The sequence below is a fragment of the Ammodytes marinus genome, assembly GCF_949987685.1.
Source record: "Ammodytes marinus genome assembly, chromosome: 2".
In the NCBI taxonomy this organism is placed as follows: Eukaryota; Metazoa; Chordata; class Actinopteri; order Uranoscopiformes; family Ammodytidae; genus Ammodytes; species Ammodytes marinus.
The window spans coordinates 34297878-34320990 of NC_137231.1; the positions used below are offsets into that span (position 1 = coordinate 34297878).

Genomic DNA, 23113 nt, shown 5'->3' on the forward strand with positions numbered 1-23113 from the left:
TTAGTTTTGATTTATGGTGATATAATTATTCAATACTAAGAAATACATGTAGAGAAAATATGTTTTGTAGACTAACTGCAGGCTTTGTGAATGTAAACAAAACCCCCCCTCCTCTGAAACTGCACAGTGACCCTTTAAAAAGTAATGTTTTTGTCTGTTGTTCAATAAAGTTTTCTTGGAAGAAAAACAATAAAAAAATCTCAATAGACGATCTTTGATGCTAAACGACACGCTATCATTTCCGGTGAAGTTAGCGAATCATTTATCGACAACAGCTGCAGCTAAATCCAAACAGTAGTAACTTTAGGTCCATATCCCTGCGTTTATATCCTTCCTTAACGTATTCGGAATTTAAAACCACCATAACCATCAAGATATCAACATCTTTGTAGTTTCATGGTTGTGGCTCTGGAGGTAGCATGGAAGCTAGCGGGGTAACTGCGAGTCTGAGGCCGAAGGAAGTGCTCGAATCTCGGCATGAATTCACGGAAGAGGACCTGGAGCTCGCCTTGGCAAACATGGCGTGTGTAGGTAGGTAACATGAGGACATTTCTTGGACTAATAATTCTGAAAGTCTGTTTTTTTTTTTATTAGAATAATTTGAATTAGCTTGTTGTTTTTAAGCGGGTAAATAGGAGTGACGTATACCTAACAGGAAGTCAGTGAAATGTTTATTTTCATTAATTTTTATATTAAAAAAAAAAACTTATTTCAACTGTTTTTTTATGAAGGATCTTACGTGAAACAATTAAACATATTTAAAAAATAATCTTTGAATTAATATGCTCCAAAATTAAAATGTATATGAATGTAGGTAATAATGATTTTTTATTTCCTTTTTTGTTTTAGTGGAGGTCCAAAATTTGACCAAATTAAAAAATATAAAGCCTTGATGTGGCCAGACAAGGATGGCGGCAGTGTGTGTGTGTGTGTGTGTGTGTGTGTTTGTGTGTGTGTGTGTGTGGGGGAGGGGGGGGAGGGCTAAGGGAGGGGCGGAGGCGGTTGATGTGTCGTAGGTGCGAGCAGGCAGTATGGGTTGATGTTATTGATGTGGGGTTGGAAGGATAGTGTGGTGTCGAGGATAACACCCAGACTCTTAATGTGTGTGTGTGTGTGTGTGTGTGTGTGTGTGTGTGTGTGTGTGTCTGTCTGTCTGTCTGTCTGTCTGTCTGTCTGTCTGTCTGTCTGTCTGTCTGTCTGTCTGTCTGTCTGTCTGTCTGTCTGTCTGTCTGTCTGTCTGTCTGTCTGTCTGTAATGTTATTGATGTGGGGTTGAAAGGATAGTGTGGTGTTGAGGATGACACCCGGACTCTTAACCTGGAGGGGGGTGTGTGTGTGTGTGTGTGTGAGTGGGGGGGGAGGGGAGAGAGAGACAGTGGAGTCATCAATGGTGAGAGAAACAAGCTATCAGGTTTGAATAATGTGGATTTGGTGCCAATGAGGAGAACCTCTGTTTTGCTACTATTTACAGAATCAGCGTTCTATCATTATACAATCGCTATTAAAATATAATGAATGAGGTTTTTCTTTCCTCAGTCTTCCCTTGGCCCAGCTGTCCTGTTAATCCTAACCCTTACATATTTACAGAAGTGATGTCACATCTGTACAATGTAGGGTTAGACAGTGAGACCATAAAACACTCTTTCTGCCTTTTCTCAGGCTAGGATGAACCGCTTTCCAAAAAAAAAAAAAAAAAGCACATTTATACTACATAGGATCTCAGAGTTCAATACACCTTCATATTCCCACCGGTGAAGTGGGGATTTTTAACCTATTTTAACCGCTGTATTTCCCCCCCCATAGACTTGATATTTAAATTCCAAGCCACTCAGACAGACAGCACCACTCAGGACTTTGGCGTGAACACAGACGCGGACTGGGAGAGCCAGGTGGCGGCCATGTTTGAGTACAGCGTCACTCTGTCGGATAAATACGAGAAACTGATGCTGAAGCAAAGTGACGAAGAAGCCGCGACGGAACTACACAAGATAAACCTGCAGAAGAAGAAGGAGGAGGCCACCAGACAGCACCTGGTAGGAGTCACACAAACGCTTTTAAATACACACACATTCGCACACACACACACACACACACACACACACACACACACACACACATACTGTATACACACACATATACTGTATACACACACATGTACGCACATACACACACACACACACAGACAGACACACAAACACACATATACTGTATACACACACACACACACATATACTGTATACACACACATGTACGCACATACACACACACACTGTATACACACACACACACACACACATACACTGTATACACACACACACACACATATACTGTATACACACACACTCGCGCACACACACACACACACACACACGCTTTTAAACACACACACACACACACACAGACAGACAGATATACTGTATATACACAAGTAGACAGACACACACACACACACACACACACAGAGATGCTGTGCCTACAGAGAGTGTCTCATTTGTAATGTGTTAATGCTGCCATAGTGCATTCGGAGGGAGTAACGTCTAGGGGCGCACTCACACTAGGCAAGTTTGCCTGTTCCGTATTCCAGCATGTTTTGCTCCGAAAAAAATTGAGAAATCTCAGGGAGAGTTGACAGAGTAAGGGATCCCTCTCCCAGGACGGACATACTGCAATAGATGTCATAAGTAGAGAAAAATCACAAAGGAATTCAATCATTGACCAGGGGCCTCATTTATAAAGCTTTCTACGCACAAAAACCTTGCGTAGACGGCAGAAATGTGCGGTCAAATGTGCGGTGGCAAAACGGTGGTATTTATAAAAGAATTCTTTGCGTAGAAGTGTGCGTATTCCCACGCAAACTTTTGACCATGCGTAGAGCTCACGCAAGGTTTTGCTGACTCGGGGAATCAGCGACACTCAATGGCAACACCACGAAATAAAGCTCTGTCATCGGAAAAACACACATATCCTTGGCACCCAATATATTTCATCAATTATGTGCGTACCTATTGTTGAGAATATAGGCTACTGTTGTCTATGGCATGCAGTAATGATGTAGGTTGATTTACTTATCAAGTAGGTCTATACATATTTTGATTATATTTTGAAATTGAATCTTATAGTTCTACTCTATAATAATATCATATACGTCGGGAGGTGTGTCCCTGAGTGGCCAGCGGGAGAGCAAATAGTATTATATTTTAGGCTGTGTGTAAAAAGTAGTTTTGTACAAAGTTAAGGCCAACCATATTAATTAAAACTATATATTTCGTTAGATAAAATCATGTTATGAATTTAGCAAATTATTTTATGCATCTCTTTCCCATAACAACTAACCCTGGAAGTTTAAACTAGCCTATAATCTGACGTTGTTGGAAATGTGTTGATCTATGGAAGGGAAACAATGCTTTGGAATATACTATAGGCTAATGCATTATTTCACTTCTCACAACACATTTTATATAGGCCTGTCCTACAGTTTCGCTAATACGTGATATTTCATACAGTACAAAGTTGGGCAAAACATCTTAACAAAGACTATAACGACTGTGCCAATCATGATATGTGATCAGCGCGCGCGTGTGTGTTTGTGTTTTTGAGGCAGTTACAGAGACGCATGGCACGGGCTTTCTTCCTTCCCAGTCGCTTTCTTTGTGGCCGGTTACCTCCCTTTTTTCCTCATGTCAGTCAAAATGCTGTGCTTATTAAGTGCGTCATCATATTCAGGAGCTATTTAGCATTCGCCATGTATGGTAGATTGTGGGATGAAACTGGGAGGTGTAGTGGGATGACACCGGGTGGAGATCGTCCGCGCACAAATCACCGCAGGTGGGTAATTATAAAGGGAAGATTGCGTGCAACTGTGCGCAGCACAGTTTTATAAATCTCAACTTTTTTTTTGCGCAGCACATTCTTGGTTTTGTGCGAACGCAATGTTTTGGGAAGGTTTCTACGCACACCGTTATAAATGAGGCCCCAGATGTTTACATGGTAATACTAAAGAGAAGTGTGAATAGTGAATAGTGTGGATGCAGGAGGACTTAAGGTGCTGAACCATAAAAGCCCAACCCAGACGTGGCACCCTGCTGTGTTTACCTGATCACATCTCTGTGACACAAGCTTCAAAGCTGTCTTTGAAGGAAGAGCTCCTATTGGCTGGTTTGAATGCAAATGCTGCTTCCTGATAAGACAACAAACCCTTCTGATTGGATGAGGATGCATTTAGAGCGTTTTAATACAGGATGCAATACGCTCATCTTGGCCATTCCATCTCAGCTTCCAACCGTGTCAGGAGGAGGTTCCAAAATGCTTAAACCTGAGGGCTAAGGAGAAAGCAACCCCAACCTCCAGTCTTTATACTCGCTTGGACGAATTCACGGACTGCTTGAAACATTTTCTTCTGTTTTCCTGGATTTCGAGAGAGTTTTTGTATACAGAAACCTTCTTCACCAGAGCTGAAGCAAACCTCAGCCTCTCTCATCAAAACAGGACCCCCACACACATGCGCAAAGACGTCGGATTAATTTTTCAAGACACAGCCTGCACTGCCCGTTCCACAGACCGGATCTAGCCAGCTGACCCGCCAATAGTGTTTCACGTACTCTCTCTCTCTCTCTCACTCACTCACTCACTCACTCACTCACTCACTCACTCACTCACTCACTCACTCACTCACTCACTCACTCACTCACTCACTCACTCACTCTCACACACACACACACACACACACACACACACACACACACACACACACACACACACACACACACACACACACACACACACACACACACACACATTTAAAACAAACTAACTTTCTGTCTGTGTGTGTTTCTTCAGGCCCTCCTGGAGAAACTCGAGTCTCTGCGCGTGAAGCTGCAGCTGAACAACTCCAAAGCCACGAAGAAGAACTTCCTCTCCAAGAAACAGGAAATGACATCAGAGAAGACCAGAGCCGAGGACGAGAGGAACAGGTAAACATTGGTTGCGTTCCAAATCTCATACTCTTTTCTTTTCTCTATTCTACATACTACATCTGACCATAAAAATAATCTAGTTAGGATGCAGTAGGCATACTATTGGGACATACTTTTACTCTCTTATTTCATCATAACATTGCGCCTTGATCTTGCCTCTTGCTTTTATATCCGTCGCATCCCCGTTTGTTTTCATATGGAGGCTTCGTCGATGTGACGTCACTTCACGTGCACACTGGATTGTGGGTCAGAATCGCCCAAATAGGATGCAGTTTTCCACACTAACAACCTTGGCCGCATGAAGTAGGACATCCGGGTACTTCTAACCATCCTAAATCTGGCCACAAGAATCAGGACATCCTAAATAGTATATAGTAGAAAGTATGCGATTCGGAACACAACCATTCTTTCTATATACAATGGCTGTTTGAAAAGCCCTACTAACGTCCTCCCTCATACATACTCAACATGTATATACTACATACTAAAAGCCCTACTAACGTCCTCCCTCCTACATACTCAACATGTATATACTACATACTAAAAGCCCTACTAACGTCCTCCCTCCTAAATACTCACCATGTACATACTATATACTAAAAGCCCTACTAACGTCCTCCCTCCTACATACTCAACATGTGCATACTATATACTAAAAGCCCTACTAATTTCCTCCCTCCTACATACTCAACATGTAAATACTACATACTAAAACCCCTACTAACGTCACACAACATGTATTTACTACATACTGTCTACTTAACCATCCATTGTGTATGCGATGTTAGTCGGACCGTTTACACTGAAGTATACAGAAGCAAGGTTCAAGGTTTTTATTAAATGTCCCAAAAGGGCAAATTGTTTACAACAGGATATCAAACACACGACAACGACATCAATGGGCACACAACACCATTATGTGCACAATAATATGTACACAAGCCTGAGGAGGACAAGAAAGTGCATACAAAATAAAGTGCCTGGATATAAAAACTAAAATAAAAATAAAAACAAAATAAAAATAAAAACAATTAAAAAATAAAAACAAATTAAAAACAAATAAAAACAAAGACATCTGCAACAAAATAAAAATCAAGTCAACATCAACATCATCATCAATCACCTGCTGCTGGCCGAATTGATTGCACGGATGGATGAAGGGACGAAGGAGTATTTGTATCCATTGTTGGCTATCCTAGGGACACACAGACGAAGGCCTGATGACGAAAGTAAAGAATTTAAAAGCAACCTTCCATGCCGTTTGAAAAGACGCAATGTGTTCTTCCCACCGGTGAAGGAGGTCTCTAAATACAGTGCATAGTGGTCAGAGGTAGTCAGACAGCCCATAGTCCATATAAGGTGCTGTAAGCGGAATGGTTCTTTTAGCTAACTTCCTGTCAGTTACTGCAGTTAGCAGTCCCCTCGCTCGTACCTACGTCACCACATTAATGCACTGCGGTCTTCAAGCAGCGAGTTATCTAGCATCATCTCAGATCCATAATTGTGATAAAACATGATAAAAACCATCAAAACAGACATTGGGAAGGATTTTTACCTGCTCCGCCATTGTAGGTGCATACACATTCACCCGTCTGTTGCTCTGGCGTGCACCGGCAGTGAGACCATGGAGTGTATATAGTATGTATGAGTGAGACGGGTGTCGGTTTGTAGCGTTCTCTCTTCTGATTGGATAAAATTTTCGGGATACTGAGAGTTCGGCTTTATGAAATGCGCACATTATGTAAGTGATCACTGTATGAATAAAGAGCGATTTAACACTTATATTAACATAAATAAACCGCTTACTTCACCTTTAACAGAATGAAGTCAATAATGCACAAGAAAATAGTTGTATTTTTAGGCTGTGTTATTTTATAGAATAAATATCTTCAGAGTATTTTTATCCTGCATTAAAATGAGGAACTTGGATCATCTTGTGAAGTTGTTCTTGAGTAATATGTTCCATAACTAAGGAAATGCTTAATCTGTTGGTAAATCGATGCCACGTTATCTTGCTGCAGAGACGAACAGACTCTGCATTAAGACTGCATGCAGCTCTCACACTTGGTTTATAGGTTACCAGTAATATATTTAAATACAATATGTTTTTCTAGAAAACTTGAAATCTTTGTCTTTAAAAACCCAAACTCTTTTTCAAACTCTCCTCTCTCCAGGCTAAGGATGTGTTAAAGGGGCAGTGTGTAATATGACATCATCAAGTAAGTTCTAGAAAGTTCTAGAATGCAACACTCCCTGGGTAACCTCTCCCCTTTTGAATAACAACAGAAGCTACAGTGGCCTTCAAGGACAAGAACAATTCTAAATTCTAAACAATGCACCTGATGACATTCCAACCAACATGGATTCCTCCATAAGACTTGCCTGCTCAATGTAGAAAATGCAATATTAATATTTGTAATTCTTCGCTCAGGAGGATAATTCAGATTATTGGCAGAGGTGATTTTACACCAATGAGGACATATTTATGAATGAGGATATTGATTTTAGCCAATAAAATACTTAAAATGTTACACAGTGTCCCTTTAACGTTCAAATTGTGATTTATTTTATTTTTTTATTACAACAAAAAACCTTAAAATACAATAAACAATAATATATATAATTTTTCAAACTAGCATCCTTAATCACGTGACAATGTATCCATTTTGTATTTAAAAACAAATTCACCTCCTCATCCGTACAGACAGGAGAATGATCTTGTAAAATGTTAGAAAATAGTGAAAAATGCCCCCAAAAAATCTTAAAAACACCTGATATTTCTGATATTTTGTCCTAAAACCCATTGAAACTCACCTCCTTGTTCATTTTAATGTCTCCATATCTCCCCAGACTAGCCAAGGAGCTTGAGGACAGCGAGGGGAAGCTATTTGCACCATCCTCAGAAAGGCCTTTTGTGTAAATAGAAATAGTGTTAGATTTCAGCTCATGCATGAAACATTGGAGAAAAAAGCCAAATAGTGTTGCATTCATATTTTTGTTCAGGGTGCCGTTTAACTACAACCTATTTGAATCAAATATATAGTTTAGTTTGTAGAAAGTTTTGAAAAATAGCGAAACATTTTACTTTTCTTTCCAAATAGCAGCCTCTACCACGTGAAAATCTGTCAATGTTGTCCCTAAAAAAATGCTAAAATACTTGAGATTTCTGCCATTTTTTTCTTTCAAAACCCTTTCGAACTCTCCCCTCTGTCCCCCAGACTAGCCAAGGAGCTTGAGGACAGCGAGCGGAAGCTGTCGTCTTTGTCCTCGGAGCACAGCGAGGAGCAGCGGAGATGGACGGAGGAGCTGGAGGAACTGCGGTCAGAGATGGAGCGCGTTCGCCGGGACGCGCAGGAGAAAGAACTGATCGCTCTGAAGGACGAGATCTCTGCTGTGGAGAGACAGAGAGACACAGCCATGGGACATATACAGGCCTGGCTCGGAGAGGTGTGTGTGTGTGTGTGTGTGTGTGTCTGGCTGTGGCTGTGTGTGTGTGTGTGTGTGTGTGTGTCTGTCTGTCTGTCTAGCTGTCTATGTGTCTAGCTGTCTATGTGTCTATCTATCTGTCTATCTGTCTATCTGTCTATCTGTCTGTCTGTTTATCTGTCTATCTATCTGTCTGTCTGTCTGTCTGTCTGTCTGTCTGTCTGTCTGTCTGTCTGTCTGTCTGTCTGTCTGTCTGTCTGTCTGTCTGTCTGTCTGTCTAGGTGTCTGTCTGTCAATTATTATGATTCCATATAAAAGAGGTGCATTCAGGGATTCTAGAGAAAATCAGTCAAAATCAGTGAATATCTCCTCATGATACGCTAGCTGTCTGTACTGTTTGAAATATGGTGTTTTAATACGCAGCCTAGACTCTGTAAACTGGTATGTATACAAAGTGGGCCCGCCATATCTAGCATCATGCCCGTTTACAGAGCCTAAGCTGTGTATTAACACTAGATTTTTTTTCATCGGAATATTTTCACTGATTTTGACAACAAGCGATCTCTATTCAAAACACACTAACTCACTCACTCACACTCACTCACTCACTCACGCACACACACACACACACACACACACACACACACACACACACCCCCCCCCCCCCCACACACACACACATGACCCCCCTTCTGATCCATCCCTTCTATCCTAGGTTGGGGTGTATTTGAACACACTGCGCGTAGAGTTCCCTCAGCAGTTTCCTCAGGAGAGGGTGAAGTGGGAGAAGCAGGAGGAGGCCGTTATAAGGAGCAAGGCAGAACTAGAGAGACGCTACCAGGTACAGGGTTCATTTATCATTTGATTTAAATATTTTATTTCTATTCTGCTTTTCTCATGTCTAATCTATACTTGATATATTTTAATCTTGATGTACTTATTGCCCCCTGTAAAGCACTTTGAATGGCCTTTTGTCTGAATTGTGCTATAGAAATGAACTTGCCTTGCCTTGCCTAGGAGTGTAACAAATACATGTATTCGTACTAAACCGCAATAATTAATTATGCCGTAAATAGCTTCAAGATTAAGTAAATATGCCAAATGTACTGCAGGCTTGTTTTAATTGCGGTGCGGAACTTGCACTTTTATTTGAGAAGTATTTTATTTATTGGAGACCTTGGTTGTTTGCAGCAGTATTTTCTTTTCTATTCTGAAAAATACCTATAGGCCCAATGCTGAACACGTTTTTTTTTTTTTTTTTTTTTTACATTTTTCCTCTTAACTGAGAACCGTACCGTACAGAACCGAACCGTGACTTTTGTTACACCCCTACTTTCAGGACGTCCTGCAACAGCTGCAGCAGGGCCGAGAGCTAGAGAGTCTGCCCACTATCAACATGCCCGCACTGCCTCAAGTCCCTATGGTAAGAACCGGTGTCTGTCTGTCTGTCTGTCTGTCTGTCTGTCTGTCTGTCTGTCTGTCTGTCTGTCTGTCTGTCTGTCTGTCTGTCTGTCTGTCTGTCTGTCTGTCTGCGTGCCTGTCTGTCTGTCAACATAGAATATAGAATATATCTTTATTGTCATTGTCACAGGTACAACGAAATTAAGTGCAGTCCTTGTAATAAATAAATAAATTAAAACTAAATTAAAAAACCATAAAATAGTCACTATCAACTATAGGCATTAAAAAAAGGAACACATAAGACACATAGGACATAAGACACACCCAAACAACATCCACATTCATAAATGTGCTTTACACAACAGTGTCACACTATGCCTTCGTTTTAGTTTTAGCAGCATTAAGTGAAGTTATGGCTGTCGGGTAAAAACTGTTAAGAAGTCTGTTTGTTCTGGTGTTCATGGACCGGTATCTCCTGCCTGATGGCAGTAGTTGAAACAGTTTGTGACCGGGGTGTGATGAGTCCTGCAGGATGGAGTGTGTCTTTTTGAGGCAGCGGGAGCTGTGCAGTTCTTCCAGGGAGGGAAGAGGGCAGCCGGTGATTTTTTGTGCTGCCTTTACAACCCCCTGGAGCCTTTTCCTCTGTGCCACTGTGCAGCTTTTGTACCAGACACACAAACAGTAAGTGAGGATGCTCTCTATTGAGCAGCGGTAGAAGGACACCAGAAGCTTTTTGGGGATGTTGTTCTTCCTGAGAACTCTCAGGAAGTAGAGTCTCTGCTGGGCCTTCTTCACTAGGGCAGTGGTGTTGACGCCCCAGGTCAGGTCCTCCATGATGTTCGCTCCCAGGAAGCGGAAGTCAGAGACCCTCTCCACACAGACCCCGCCTATCAGCAGCGGCTGGATGGCCGTCTTCTTCCTCCTATAGTCCACAACCAGCTCCTTGGTCTTCGTAGTGTTGAGGAGCAAGTTGTTGGCACTGCACCACCCCACCAAACGCTCCACCTCGTCTCTGTAGTGGGTCTCATCCCCCCTTGAGATGAGCCCCACTACTGTGGTGTCGTCTGCAAATTTGACGAAGGTGTTGCTGTGGTGGGCGGGAGTGCAGTCGTGGGTGTAGAGGGTATAGAGCAGAGGACTCAGCACGCAGCCCTGCGGGGAGCCAGTGCTGAGGCTGAGGGCAGTGGAGGTGTGGGGGCCCACTCTTACCCTCTGAGTGCGGTCTGTTAAAAAGTCCTTAATCCAAAGGCAGGTGGAGTGTGGTATTCCAATGTCTGCCAGTTTGAGCACCAGTCTGTGTGGGAGGATGGTATTAAAAGCAGAGCTAAAATCCATGAAGAGCAGCCGAGCATAGCTCCCCGCCTGCTCCAGGTGGGACAATGCAGCATGTAGGGCTGTGGCCACGGCGTCCTCAGTGGACCTATTAGCCCTGTAGGCAAACTGGTGTGGATCAAAGGTGGGGGGGATGAATGACATGATGTGACTACGAACCAGTTTTTCAAAGCACTTCATCACCACCGGGGTGAGTGCTACTGGCCGGTAGTCATTGAGGGTGGTGATATTTGTTTTTTTGGGCAGGGGGACTATGGTGGAGGACTTCAGGCAGGATGGGACAATGGACTGGGAGAGTGACTGGTTGAAGATCTTTGTAAAGACCCCCACCAGCTGGTCCGCGCAGTCCTTCAGCACACGTCCACTGACGCCGTCGGGTCCAGCTGCCTTCCGCGGGTTGACAGCCCGCAGTACGCGTCTCACCTCATGCTCCTCTACCGTGAGGATGATGATGTTGCTGTTGGCTGCTGGATGTGGCGTTGCTGCATCTGGTGGCTTTGCCTCGAAACGGGCGAAGAAGTGGTTCAGCTCCTCCGCCAGCGAGACATCACCTTCAGCAGCCCCAGGGTTGGTTTTGTAGTTGGTAATGTGCTGGATCCCCTGCCACACCTGCCTGCTGTTGTTGCTGTCCAGGTGGTCCTCGATCCTCCTCCTGTAGTCCGACTTGGCCCTCCGGATGCCCCTCTTCAGACTGGAGCGTGCTGCGCTGTACAGAGCCCCATCACCTGATCTGAAGGCGGTGTTCCTCTCCTTCAGCAGCTGCTTGACCTCCTTAGTCATCCAGGGCTTCTGGTTGGGATAGACACGGATGTGTTTTTCCACTGTGACAATGTCTATGCAGTTCTTAATGTAACATAGAACACTGTCTGTAAACACCTCCAGGTCTGGAACTTCGAATATCTCCCAGCAGGTCCTGTCAAAGCAGTCCTGCAATTGCTCAGAGGCTCCATCGGGCCATGTTTTAACAGTCCTTTTAGTACTCAAAGCAGTTTTCCTGAGGGGGGTGTATGCAGGGACAGAAAGTAGTGACAGGTGGTCGGACTGAGCTAAGTGTGGTAGTGGCCTGACCCTATAGCCACCCTTGATGTTTGAGTACACCTTGTCCAATGTGTTAGCTCCTCTGGTCGCACATTTAACGTGCTGGTGGAATTTTGGGAGAACTGCTTTAAGGTCAGCATGATTGAAGTCCCCCGCAATGATAAACACTGCATCAGGATACCTGCTCTGCTGACTGCTAATGCTGCTATGTAAATGTCCGAGAGCTATGTTAGCGTTAGCGTCCGGTGGAATGTAAACAGCAGTGATCAAGACAGCAGTAAACTCTCTAGGCAGGTAAATGGGCCGACATTTGATAGTCACATACTCCAAGTCTGGGGAGCAGTGACGGTCTATAGCCACTGTGTGAGTGCACCAGATGTTGTTGACATACACACACAGCCCCCCTCCTCTGCTCTTACCGGAGTTACTCGTCCTGTCCTGGCGTTGTGCTGTGTAGCCTGCTAGCTGTATAGCTGAGTCCGCGATTAGTGAGTGAAGCCAAGTTTCTGTGATCAACAGGATGCAACTATCCTTGATGGTGTTGTTGGTTGCAACCTGAAGCCTCAATTCGTCCATTTTATTAGCGAGGGATCTGGCGTTGGTGAGAAAGATGCTGGGAAGCGGTGGTTTGTGGGGTTGCCGCCGTAGCCTTGCTAGCGCGCCGGCCCTGCAGCCCCGCTTCTGTTTCCTCTCCCTTCGCCGCCTTCTCCACCTGCCCGCTGGGATGATAATCCATGAAGAGCCGGGGCACCTCGCGATGTCCGGAGGAATGTTGTGTGAGTGCAGAAAGTCCGATGAGACGCTCTGCTCGCAGCAAACTCCAAGCGTTAGGAGATCCTGCCTGCTGTAGTTGTTTTCCGCACATAATGTGGACCGGATACAAAACAACATGTACACATACACACATAAAAGGTACCGACATGGAAAGCACTGAGCCGCTGCAACTACGTGCGCCGCCATCTGCAATCCGTTTTACATGCCGGCACTGCCTCAAGTCCCTATGGTAAGAACCCTGTGTGTGTGTGTGTGTGAGCCTAGAATGTAAGGGATAATATATAGGATATATTGAACGCCTGTTCAATGGCTTATAAAAAAACAAATAGCTAATCAGCCACACATGGCAGAAAATCTTTGCATTTAGGCATGTAGACATTGTCAAGAATGTTATAATTTTTTTTTTTTTTTTTTACAAACACCTGCACAAATACAACATACAAAAAACAAACGAACCGAACCAAAAAAAAAAAAAAGGCAAGTCTATCCCAAACTTCCACTTATTACGAAATGACTGTGTGTAGATTGCAAGTCTCAGTAGTCACGTTTAACGGAGGATATTCACCGCCTGACTTACGAACTTCGGGACAAGGATCAGCTGACCGCAGAGTTTGCGTCCGTAACATCTTAAGAGTCAAAGGCTGGGGCGGCTGTTGATAAGGAGGACGACACTTAACCTCATGGTCGGTGGTTCGATCCCCTGTCTCCCCGCCACATGTCCAAGTGTCCCTGGGCAAGGCACTGATCCCTCAACTGCTCCAGGGACGTGGCACCAGGGGGATAACGAAAACAACATTTCTATTATCGTGTGTGACTTTCCTTTCCTTGCGTATGTTTAATTGACAAATAATTGACCATTTCAACATTTTTTAATTTCAAAGAAAATTTCGATTGTGCAGCAGCGTTCCAGTCTTGAGGATCTGGGTGACTCAATGTGGTCCTCCTCCTCCTTCTCGGTGTCAACACAGTCAGTTTGGGACTCTGCAGCCAGCTCCGTTCCCTCTCCCCACCGACGGCTGACTTCCATTTACACGTCCCGTCTGGATACTCCTAAAGCTGAAGTAAACGGACCTATAGTCCTCTCTGAGCTGGACGCAAGGGAACCAGGCACTACCACCGCCATCGCTCCAACCACCAGCCCGCCACCGACTGAGGCCAACCAGGGAAACACGTCTACAGCGCCGGCCAAAAGCTCCACACCGAAGCCCGTCCAGCATCCATGGTGCACGGTGGAGTGTCGCGGCCGAAAAAGGAGCAGGTTGGCTGGGGAGCGAGTTCCCAGTTCACAGCCTCCTATGGAGCTCTCGAACCACTTTGACTTGCTGAAGCCGGAAGATGATGCCACCATGGTCCAGCTTGATGATGCAACCACTACATCCCCGTATCCAGTGGTAAGTGAGCGCCCGCTATCTTGTCTAGGCCCCCCCATCCCGCCCTATAGTCTGCCCCAGGGCAGCTGTGGCTACTATGGTAGTTTACCACCACCAGTATGACTGTGTGTGAATGAATGGAACCTGGAACCCTGTAAAGCGTCTTTGGGTGCCTTGAAAAGCGCTATATAAATCCAATCCATTATTATTATTATTACACCGGGGGGGGGGGGGGGGCAGCGAAACCAACATTTCGATAACCGTGTCTGACTTTCCTTGCGCATGCTTAATTGACTAATAATTGACCATTTAAAAATTTCAAAGCAAATCTCGATTGTGGCCCGTTCGGATACTCTTGAGGCAAATGAGGTAAACGGACCTATTGACTTCTCTGGGACGGACACAAGGGAACCAGGCACTACCACCACCGCTCCAACCACCACTACCCCGCCGCGGACTGATGCCAACCAGGGAAACACGTCCACAGCGCCGGCCAAAAGCTCCACACCGAAGCCACGGTGTCGCGGCCGAAAAAGGAGCACGTTGGCTGGGGAGCGAGTTCCCAGTTCACAGCCTCCTATGGAGCTCTCGAACCACTTTGATTTGCTGAAGCCGGAAGATGATGCCACGACGGTCCACCTTGATGATGCAACCACTACATCCCCGCATCCAGTGGTAAGTGAGCGCCCGCTATCTTGCCCAGAGGCCCCCATCCCCCCCCCCCCCCCCCCCCCGGTATAGGGCGGGATGGGGGGAAGCGAAACCAACATTTCGATAACTGTGTCTGACTTTCCTTGCGCATGCTTAATTGACTAATAATTGACCATTTCAAAATTTCAAAGCAAATCTCGTTTGTGGCCCGTTCGGATACTCTTGAGGCAAAGGAGGTAAACGGACCTATTGACTTCTCTGAGCTGGACACAAGGGAACCAGGCACTACCACCACCGCTCCAACCACCACTACCCCGCCGCGGACTGATGCCAACCAGGGAAACACGTCCACAGCGCCGGCCAAAAGCTCCACACCGAAGCCACGGTGTCGCGGCCGAAAAAGGAGCACGTTGGCTGGGGAGCGAGTTTCCAGTTCCCAGCCTCCTATGGAGCTCTCGAACCACTTTGACTTGCTGAAGCCGGAAGATGATGCCACCATGGTCCAGCTTGATGATGCAACCACTACATCCCCGCATCCAGTGGTAAGTGAGCGCCCGCTATCTTGCCCAGAGGCCCCCATCCCCCCCCCCCCCCCGGTATAGGGCGGGATGGGGGGAAGCGAAACCAACATTTCGATAACTGTGTCTGACTTTCCTTGCGCATGCTTAATTGACTAATAATTGACCATTTCAAAATTTCAAAGCAAATCTCGTTTGTGGCCCGTTCGGATACTCTTGAGGCAAATGAGGTAAACGGACCTATTGACTTCTCTGGGACGGACACAAGGGAACCAGGCACTACCACCATCGCTCCAACCACCACTACCCCGCCGCGGACTGATGCCAACCAGGGAAACACGTCCACAGCGCCGGCCAAAAGCTCCAGACCGAAGCCACGGTGTCGCGGCCGAAAAAGGAGCACGTTGGCTGGGGAGCGAGTTCCCAGTTCACAGCCTCCTATGGAGCTCTCGAACCACTTTGACTTGCTGAAGCCGGAAGATGATGCCACCATGGTCCAGCTTGATGATGCAACCACTACATCCCCGCATCCAGTGGTAAGTGAGCGCCCGCTATCTTGTCTAGGCCCCCCCATCCCGCCCTACAGTCTGCCCCAGGGCAGCTGTGGCTACTATGGTAGTTTACCAGCACCAGTATGACTGTGTGTGAATGAATGGAACCTGGAACCCTGTAAAGCGTCTTTGGGTGCCTTGAAAAGCGCTATATAAATCCAATCCATTATTATTATTACACCAGGGGGGGGGACAGCGAAACCAACATTTCGATAACCGTGTCTGACTTTCCTTGCGCATGCTTAATTGACTAATAATTGACCATTTCAAAATTTCAAAGCAAATCTCGATTGTGGCCCGTTCGGATACTCTTGAGGCAAAGGAGGTAAACGGACCTATTGACTTCTCTGAGCTGGACACAAGGGAACCAGGCACTACATTTGGGACTGGACAAGCTATCGGAGACAAGACAACAACAACAGAAAACTAGAAATTAATAATAATAATAATAATCCTTATTTTATCCCTCCTCTTTTCTAACCCGCTACCCTGATCATCGGTGACTCCCTAACCAGGCACATTCGGTCCTTTTTGTATATTTTAAGTTTTTTTTTGGCATTTTCAAGCTTTATTGGATAGTACAGAGTTGAAATGGGGAGACAGAGAGAGAGGGGGGGATGACCTGCAGTAAAGGTCCATGGGACGGATTCGAACCCGCGACCACTGCAACGAGGCCGGAGCTGATATGGTACACGCTCTATCCACTATGCCACTGGAGCGCCCCTCCTCCTCTTTTCTAACCCGCTACACTGATCACCGGGGACTCCCTAACCAGGAACATACGGTTATTTTTTTTCGTATTTTAAGATTATTTTGGGGCATTTTCAAGCTTTATTAGGTCCACGGGTTGGATTTGAACCCTCAACCACTGCAACGAAGGCCTGAGCCAATATGGTACACGCTCTATCCACTACACCACCGGAGAATCGACTTCCTAATTTTTTTTTTATCTCTGGACCCATTTCCCGCACTGAAACGTTCAGCAGAATCTTCCAGCTAAATGCCTGGCGTCAGCCCATCTTCATATCAAACTGAGGAACCCAGTCATGAAAAAGCATTGTTTAATAAAAGGTGGGGCTTAAAGAGACGGTCTCTAAAACGGAGGATTTCAGACAGAGGCTGAAAAGAGGAGATTCTGCAATGGCAATGTGAGAAATATTTAAAAGGTTTTCTTGGACACTACACCATGAAAACAGTTGCTAGTAACAACCAAATTAGAATTTTGAACCTGAAAAATTAGCAGAAATATGTGACCTTTAATATTTTTATTTTCTTTCCTTCCAGGCGCAGTTGAGATTCAACCAGGTGATGCAGACGATAGTGCGCCCTCACTTCATGCCCCCCCCTAACCAGAGACACTTACACCCCCCACCCCCCCACACACACGCCCCTATCCCTAACCCTAACCCACACTTCTATCAACCACAGCCAGGGCATTTCATACCTCCTCAATTTCAACACAGGCACCGATTCAACCCACCACCACCAAACCAACCTCAACCTAACATCAACCAGCATCATTACATAGCTCCCGCCCATCCGCCAACTCAACCAATGAGAGCGCCCCAAATTCCAAACCTACCAATAGGAGCCCAGCAACCTCTGCAAAACCCCATCAGAGCCCCCGTACAACCACAAAACCCTATGAATGGGTCACCAGTCAACCCAGTCAGCCCCTCTCCGCCCCCGGCCACGGCTAAACTAGATATGGTTCTGGAGAAGCTCGGTGCAAGGTTCCCACAGTGCGATCGCGCACAGCTGACGTCACTGCTGCAACAGGTTTGAATCTATTCTATTCTATTTCTATTTGGTTACGTTAATTTTTTTATTTTTATTTTTTTTTATAATAATTAAACAATTTATATTCAAGCTACATGGTTCACCAACTGATGTTGTTTTAAAATGTGCTATAGAAATAATTTTGACTTTGAGTTTATCTCCACACTAACTTTTCTTTCCTTACAACAGATTCTATTTTGTTTAATTTGATTTTACATTCTACTTTATATTTATTTGGTGCACCTTGGCTCCACGCTTTAAAGTAGCTACGAGGAACATTCAGTTTGTGTTCATTCCAGCACCCCCCTTTGGACGAAAGCGGTAGTGCTTTATTTAACTACGTTCGTGGGTGAGCGTATACCCATGACAAAGGCATTAAAGAAAAACTATATAAAAATAGCATTATTTGCTCTGATGGTCTCGGAAAATTTAGACTGTTTAAGAAATATTGAAAAAGTTCCTCGTAGCTACTTTAAGTGTGTGTGTGTGTGTGTTGCTGTAATTGTTAATCTTGAGTCTTGACTGTCCTAACAGGTGAAGAGTTCCCGCGGTACGCTAGCTGGCATGTCTATGGAGGATCTGATGGACCACGTTAACCGACTGATCCAGAACGGGAGGTCTGCCCCTGGGCCGATCAGCAGGCCGACACCCCCCGGACCCATCCAGAGACCCACACCTCCACCAGACAGAGTCAGTACACACTCAAATTACACAGCCCAGGCTCCGTAAACTGGTTATTTGAACAAAGGGGGGCCACAATAGCTAACAACATGTCAGGGTTAGCATACACACAAAATAGTTTATAGCTTTATTTAATCTAAATAAACCTTAAATAAGTAATCGTCTAATGGATTTGTCTTGCATTACAGTTTATGAGATACATATCAATGACACAATTTACCCCATGGTATTCATTCCAAAAGGCACAACTCACCCCGCAACGGGGGCAAGACAAGTTTTTTTCCAAAAGCTATATTTCTTAAACAGTTTATTTCAGATCCGAAGTTATTGTTGCCGGGGATTCACAACATCCTGAAATATATGTACATATTTGATTTGGAGACTTAAAAAATTTAACTTTTTTTTTTTTTTACTGTTTTTTAAAAGTGATTGAATTTAACCTTTAAATCTCCCTCCCTTCCCCCCCGCCCCTGCCCCTCCTTACAGAGAGCCCTGGGAGCAGTGGGACTGGGCCGTAAGCCTTGCCTTGTGTGTCAGAACATGGTTGATCTGGAGAGCAGACACCCCCTCAGCTGCTCTCACACCATCCACAAAGACTGCATCAGGATGTGGCTACAAACCTCCAAGAACAACACCTGTCCCTTCTGTGGCTAGCTAGCATCATTCTCATCGCTAATCTGGGCCTAAGAAAATATATAATTAATAATTCGATGCTTATTTGTGCCAAAGAATTTATAATTAGTACGAATGGCAATACAATTTAAGGAGCAAATTATAATTTTTTTTTATCATGTTACTGATAATTTTTCAACATGGTAACCAGTGAAATTTGTATGGAAAAAGATTAGGGCCATTTCAAGCGACTATACATTAATTAAAACAAACGTTTAGGAATATTCAATTCGATTTTCTACCAAGTCTGTTTTAGAAAATGTGGCTTGAGTACAGCTAATCTGTGCCTAAGAAAATTAACAATTAATAATTTGACTCTTATTTGTGCCAAAGAAAATTATTAATAAGGTACAAATGACAATTAAGATAATACATGAAATTTTATGTGGTGACTGGCTATACACCAGCGATAAAAACAACGCATGTCCATTCTGTGGCTAGCTGGCATCATGCTTATTTGTGCCTAAGAAAATGTATAATTAAAAGGAGCTACGAGGAACTTTAAAATATTTCTGAAACAGTCTTAATTTTTCCTCTGATCATAAATTACATGTAACAGCAAACGAGACCATCAGTGCAAAGAATGCTGTTTTTATATAGTTTTTCTTCTTGCCTTTGTCATGGGTATTCGCTCACCCAGGAACAACAGCCGGCGTGGTAAAAACACTACCGCTTTTGTCCAAAGTGGGCGCTAGAATTGACAAAAGATGAAAGTTCCTCGGAGCACCTTTTAACAATATGAAGCCAGTTCTTGCCAAAGAAAATTTAATTCATACAGTACAAACGACAATAAAGATAATTACAGAAAGGTCAAGGAGCAATATTTTTTTTTTTTATCATGTTACTCATAATTTTGAACATGGTAACAAGTGAAATTGAACGGGAGAATTTTAGGGCCAGGGGTGAAAACGATTATTATTTTTACTTTTCATTATGAAAAAAAGCTCAAATACAATCTGGTGAATGAAGTAGAAAAGTTGAGAATAAACAACAGTTCCAGACAGTGGAAAAAAATGGAAAAATCTGGTCGGATTTGAACTTCTGGAATCAATTACTTATGTGTTCTGTTATCGTTTGAAATCTGTTACCCTTTGATACTTTCTGCCAACACCTGATTTTTTTTTAATAATATATTTTTCCACAATTATTATTTTTATTTGCCTGTTTTTTTTTTCCGACAATCTTATAAATGCGTCAGTGTTTATTGTTGTGTTATCAAATGCTGCCGAATAACTATCTTATTTTGTCAGAATAAAATTGTATTAAACTGGGAAAAATAGTGAATTTTGTGAAAAGCTAACAAGCAAAAGTGAACATTTTAAGATTGTAGCAAGCTTTGTTTGTTCTGGTATTATTTGACAACTGTAACTGATAATTCTTTCAATAAAACTTAAGTTTTTTAGGATTAAAAATATATATTTTGTTTTATATATAATGTTCTGAAGACATCAGGTTGTGTCGACTTATCAGAAATTGTATTTGTCAAAATAAAATTGTGTGAATTTAAAAAATTTTGTTTTTGTTATTTATTTGTGCTCTGAGTTCCCATGACAAAGGCATTAAGAAAAACTACATAAAAATAGAATTCTTTGCACTGATGGTCTCGTTTGCTGTTGCATGTAATTTATGATCATCGGAGGAAAAATTAGACTTTCAGAAATATTTAAAAGTTCCTCGTACCTACTTTAATGATGCTAGAGTCAAAGAATGGTAAATAAGCTTTTTAAAGTTACAGTGTGTAATATTTGAGTATTTAGCTTCATCTAGTGGCGAGATTCTAGATGTCAACGCTCCCTTGCTAACCCCACTTACACACACATACACTTCGGTATTTGAATTTGAATTTGAATTTTTTTTTTTTCAGACATATCAAAAACAATACAAAACAAATGAAAAGCATAAAAATACAATAAACAAAATGTATGTTTAAAAGACTTCACAAAAATAAAAAAAATAATCTGTATTGATGTGATATGCCTGAAAAGGAGCAGGAAGAAGTATACACTTATTTAATCCTACCCCTTTTCCATAGTAAAAAATAAATAAAAATATTTATTATATTCGCTTCTTGTATTCCATATAATCTCTATACAATCTATCTACACAATTGGCGATACTATATTTGACATTTACGATCTATACATACATACAACTTAATATACTATAATGTTTTATATTTTATATATTTATGCAATGCATATATCTATATTTATATACAATCAATATATCCATATCTACATACATATCTATACAATCAGTTTATATATCCATATATATCAACCCATATGTATATATATATATATATATACATATGGGTAATATATATATATATATTATTATTTATTTATTTAAATATAATTTCCTTCTTACTTCTCACCCTCATCCCTGTACCTTTTGAAAATCATTGCTTTGAACCTTTTTTTAAACTGGATCATGTTTGGACATTGCTTTAGCTCCATGCTAATCCCTTTCCACAGTTTCACACCCCCAATTGAGATGCAATGACATTTTAAAGTCATGCGTACAGCCAGTGTCTTAAAGTTTAACTGTTCCCTCAAATTGTAACCCCCCTCTCGGTCAAAAAAAAGTTTTGGAATGTTACCTGGTAGCAGTTTGTTTCTAGCTTTGAACATGATTTGTGCAACTTGATATTCAACCAGGTCCTTGGACTTTATGATGCGGGAATGTAAAAACAGGAGGTTGGTGTGATCATAATATCCAGCTTTATTGATTATTCTTATGGCTCGTTTTTGAAGTGTGACTAGTGGTAGCAGTGAGCTTTTGTAAGTGGTCCCCCAGACCTCCACACAATAATTTAAATAAGGTAAGATCATTGAGCAGTAAAGAATATGCAATGATTTTTGATCCAATATATGCTTTGCTTTACACAGGACTAAGATGCTTTGTGACAGTTTAGATTTAACATGTTTTATGTGAGGTTTCCAGCATAGCTTGTGGTCTATTGTCACACCAAGGAATTTATTTACATACACTCTTTCAATATCAACACCGTCAATCTTAACATTTACGTAATTGTTTAAATTACAATTTCCAAACAACATGATTTTTGTTTTACTTAGATTCAATGATAATTTATTATTGTCAAACCACTTTTTTAATTTGCTAATTTCAGTTGTAATTAACTCCAGAAGCTGCTGCAAGTCCTCTCCCGTACAAAAAATATTAGTGTCATCTGCAAATAACACAAATTGTAAAATCTTTGATGTTTTGCATATATCATTAATGTAGAGAATAAAAAGAATTGGCCCTAACACTGACCCCTGGGGGACCCCACAGGCAATGTCCAAACAAGATGACATATGTTCACCCATCTTCACAAACTGTTGCCTGTTCTGTAGATAGCTCCTCAGCCAGTTTAATACAACCCCCCTGATACCATACCGTTCTAATTTATTTTATCTGTCATGATTTATGGTATCAAATGCTTTTTTGAGATCAATAAAAACACCGGCTGCATATTTCTTTTGGTCCAGGGAATTTGTTATCTTTTTAATTAGCTCAATGACTGCTAATGAAGTGGATCGGTTGGGCCTGAAGCTGAATTGGCTGTCAGTTAGTAAATTGTGTTTATTGATGAATTCGTTAAATCTGGCAGCAAAGAGTTTTTCTAAAATGTTTGAAAATTGAGGAAGCAGTGAAACAGGCCTGTAGTTTGTGAAGTGGTGTTTGTCTCCAGTTTTGTACAGCGGTATGACTTTTGCAATTTTCATTTTTTGGGGGAATTTATAAATACACACTTGACGGCGATATCAAGCGCACACACACACACACACACTCTCACTCTCACACACACACACACACACACACACACACACACACACACACAACACACACACACACACACACACACACACACACAAACACTTCAGTATAAGTACACACACTCAAACCGAGATAGCCCATACACACTCCAACAAAACAACCTAT

At 42.8% G+C, this 23113-nt stretch overlaps 1 protein-coding gene across 1 annotated transcript; it reads left to right on the forward strand.

Moving 5' to 3' along the window:
• The first annotated feature begins 265 nt into the window (after nt 1–265).
• Nucleotides 266–20667, forward strand: rnf214 (ring finger protein 214). The gene is made up of 9 exons (XM_080038004.1): nt 266–531; nt 1803–2032; nt 4836–4969; nt 8191–8419; nt 9114–9239; nt 9738–9821; nt 17318–17812; nt 18347–18502; nt 18980–20667. Exons 1-9 carry the CDS (start codon nt 420–422, stop codon nt 19145–19147), a joined length of 1734 nt encoding a protein of 577 aa, XP_079894130.1. The 5' UTR covers nt 266–419; the 3' UTR covers nt 19148–20667.
• The last annotated feature ends 2446 nt before the right edge of the window (nt 20668–23113 follow it).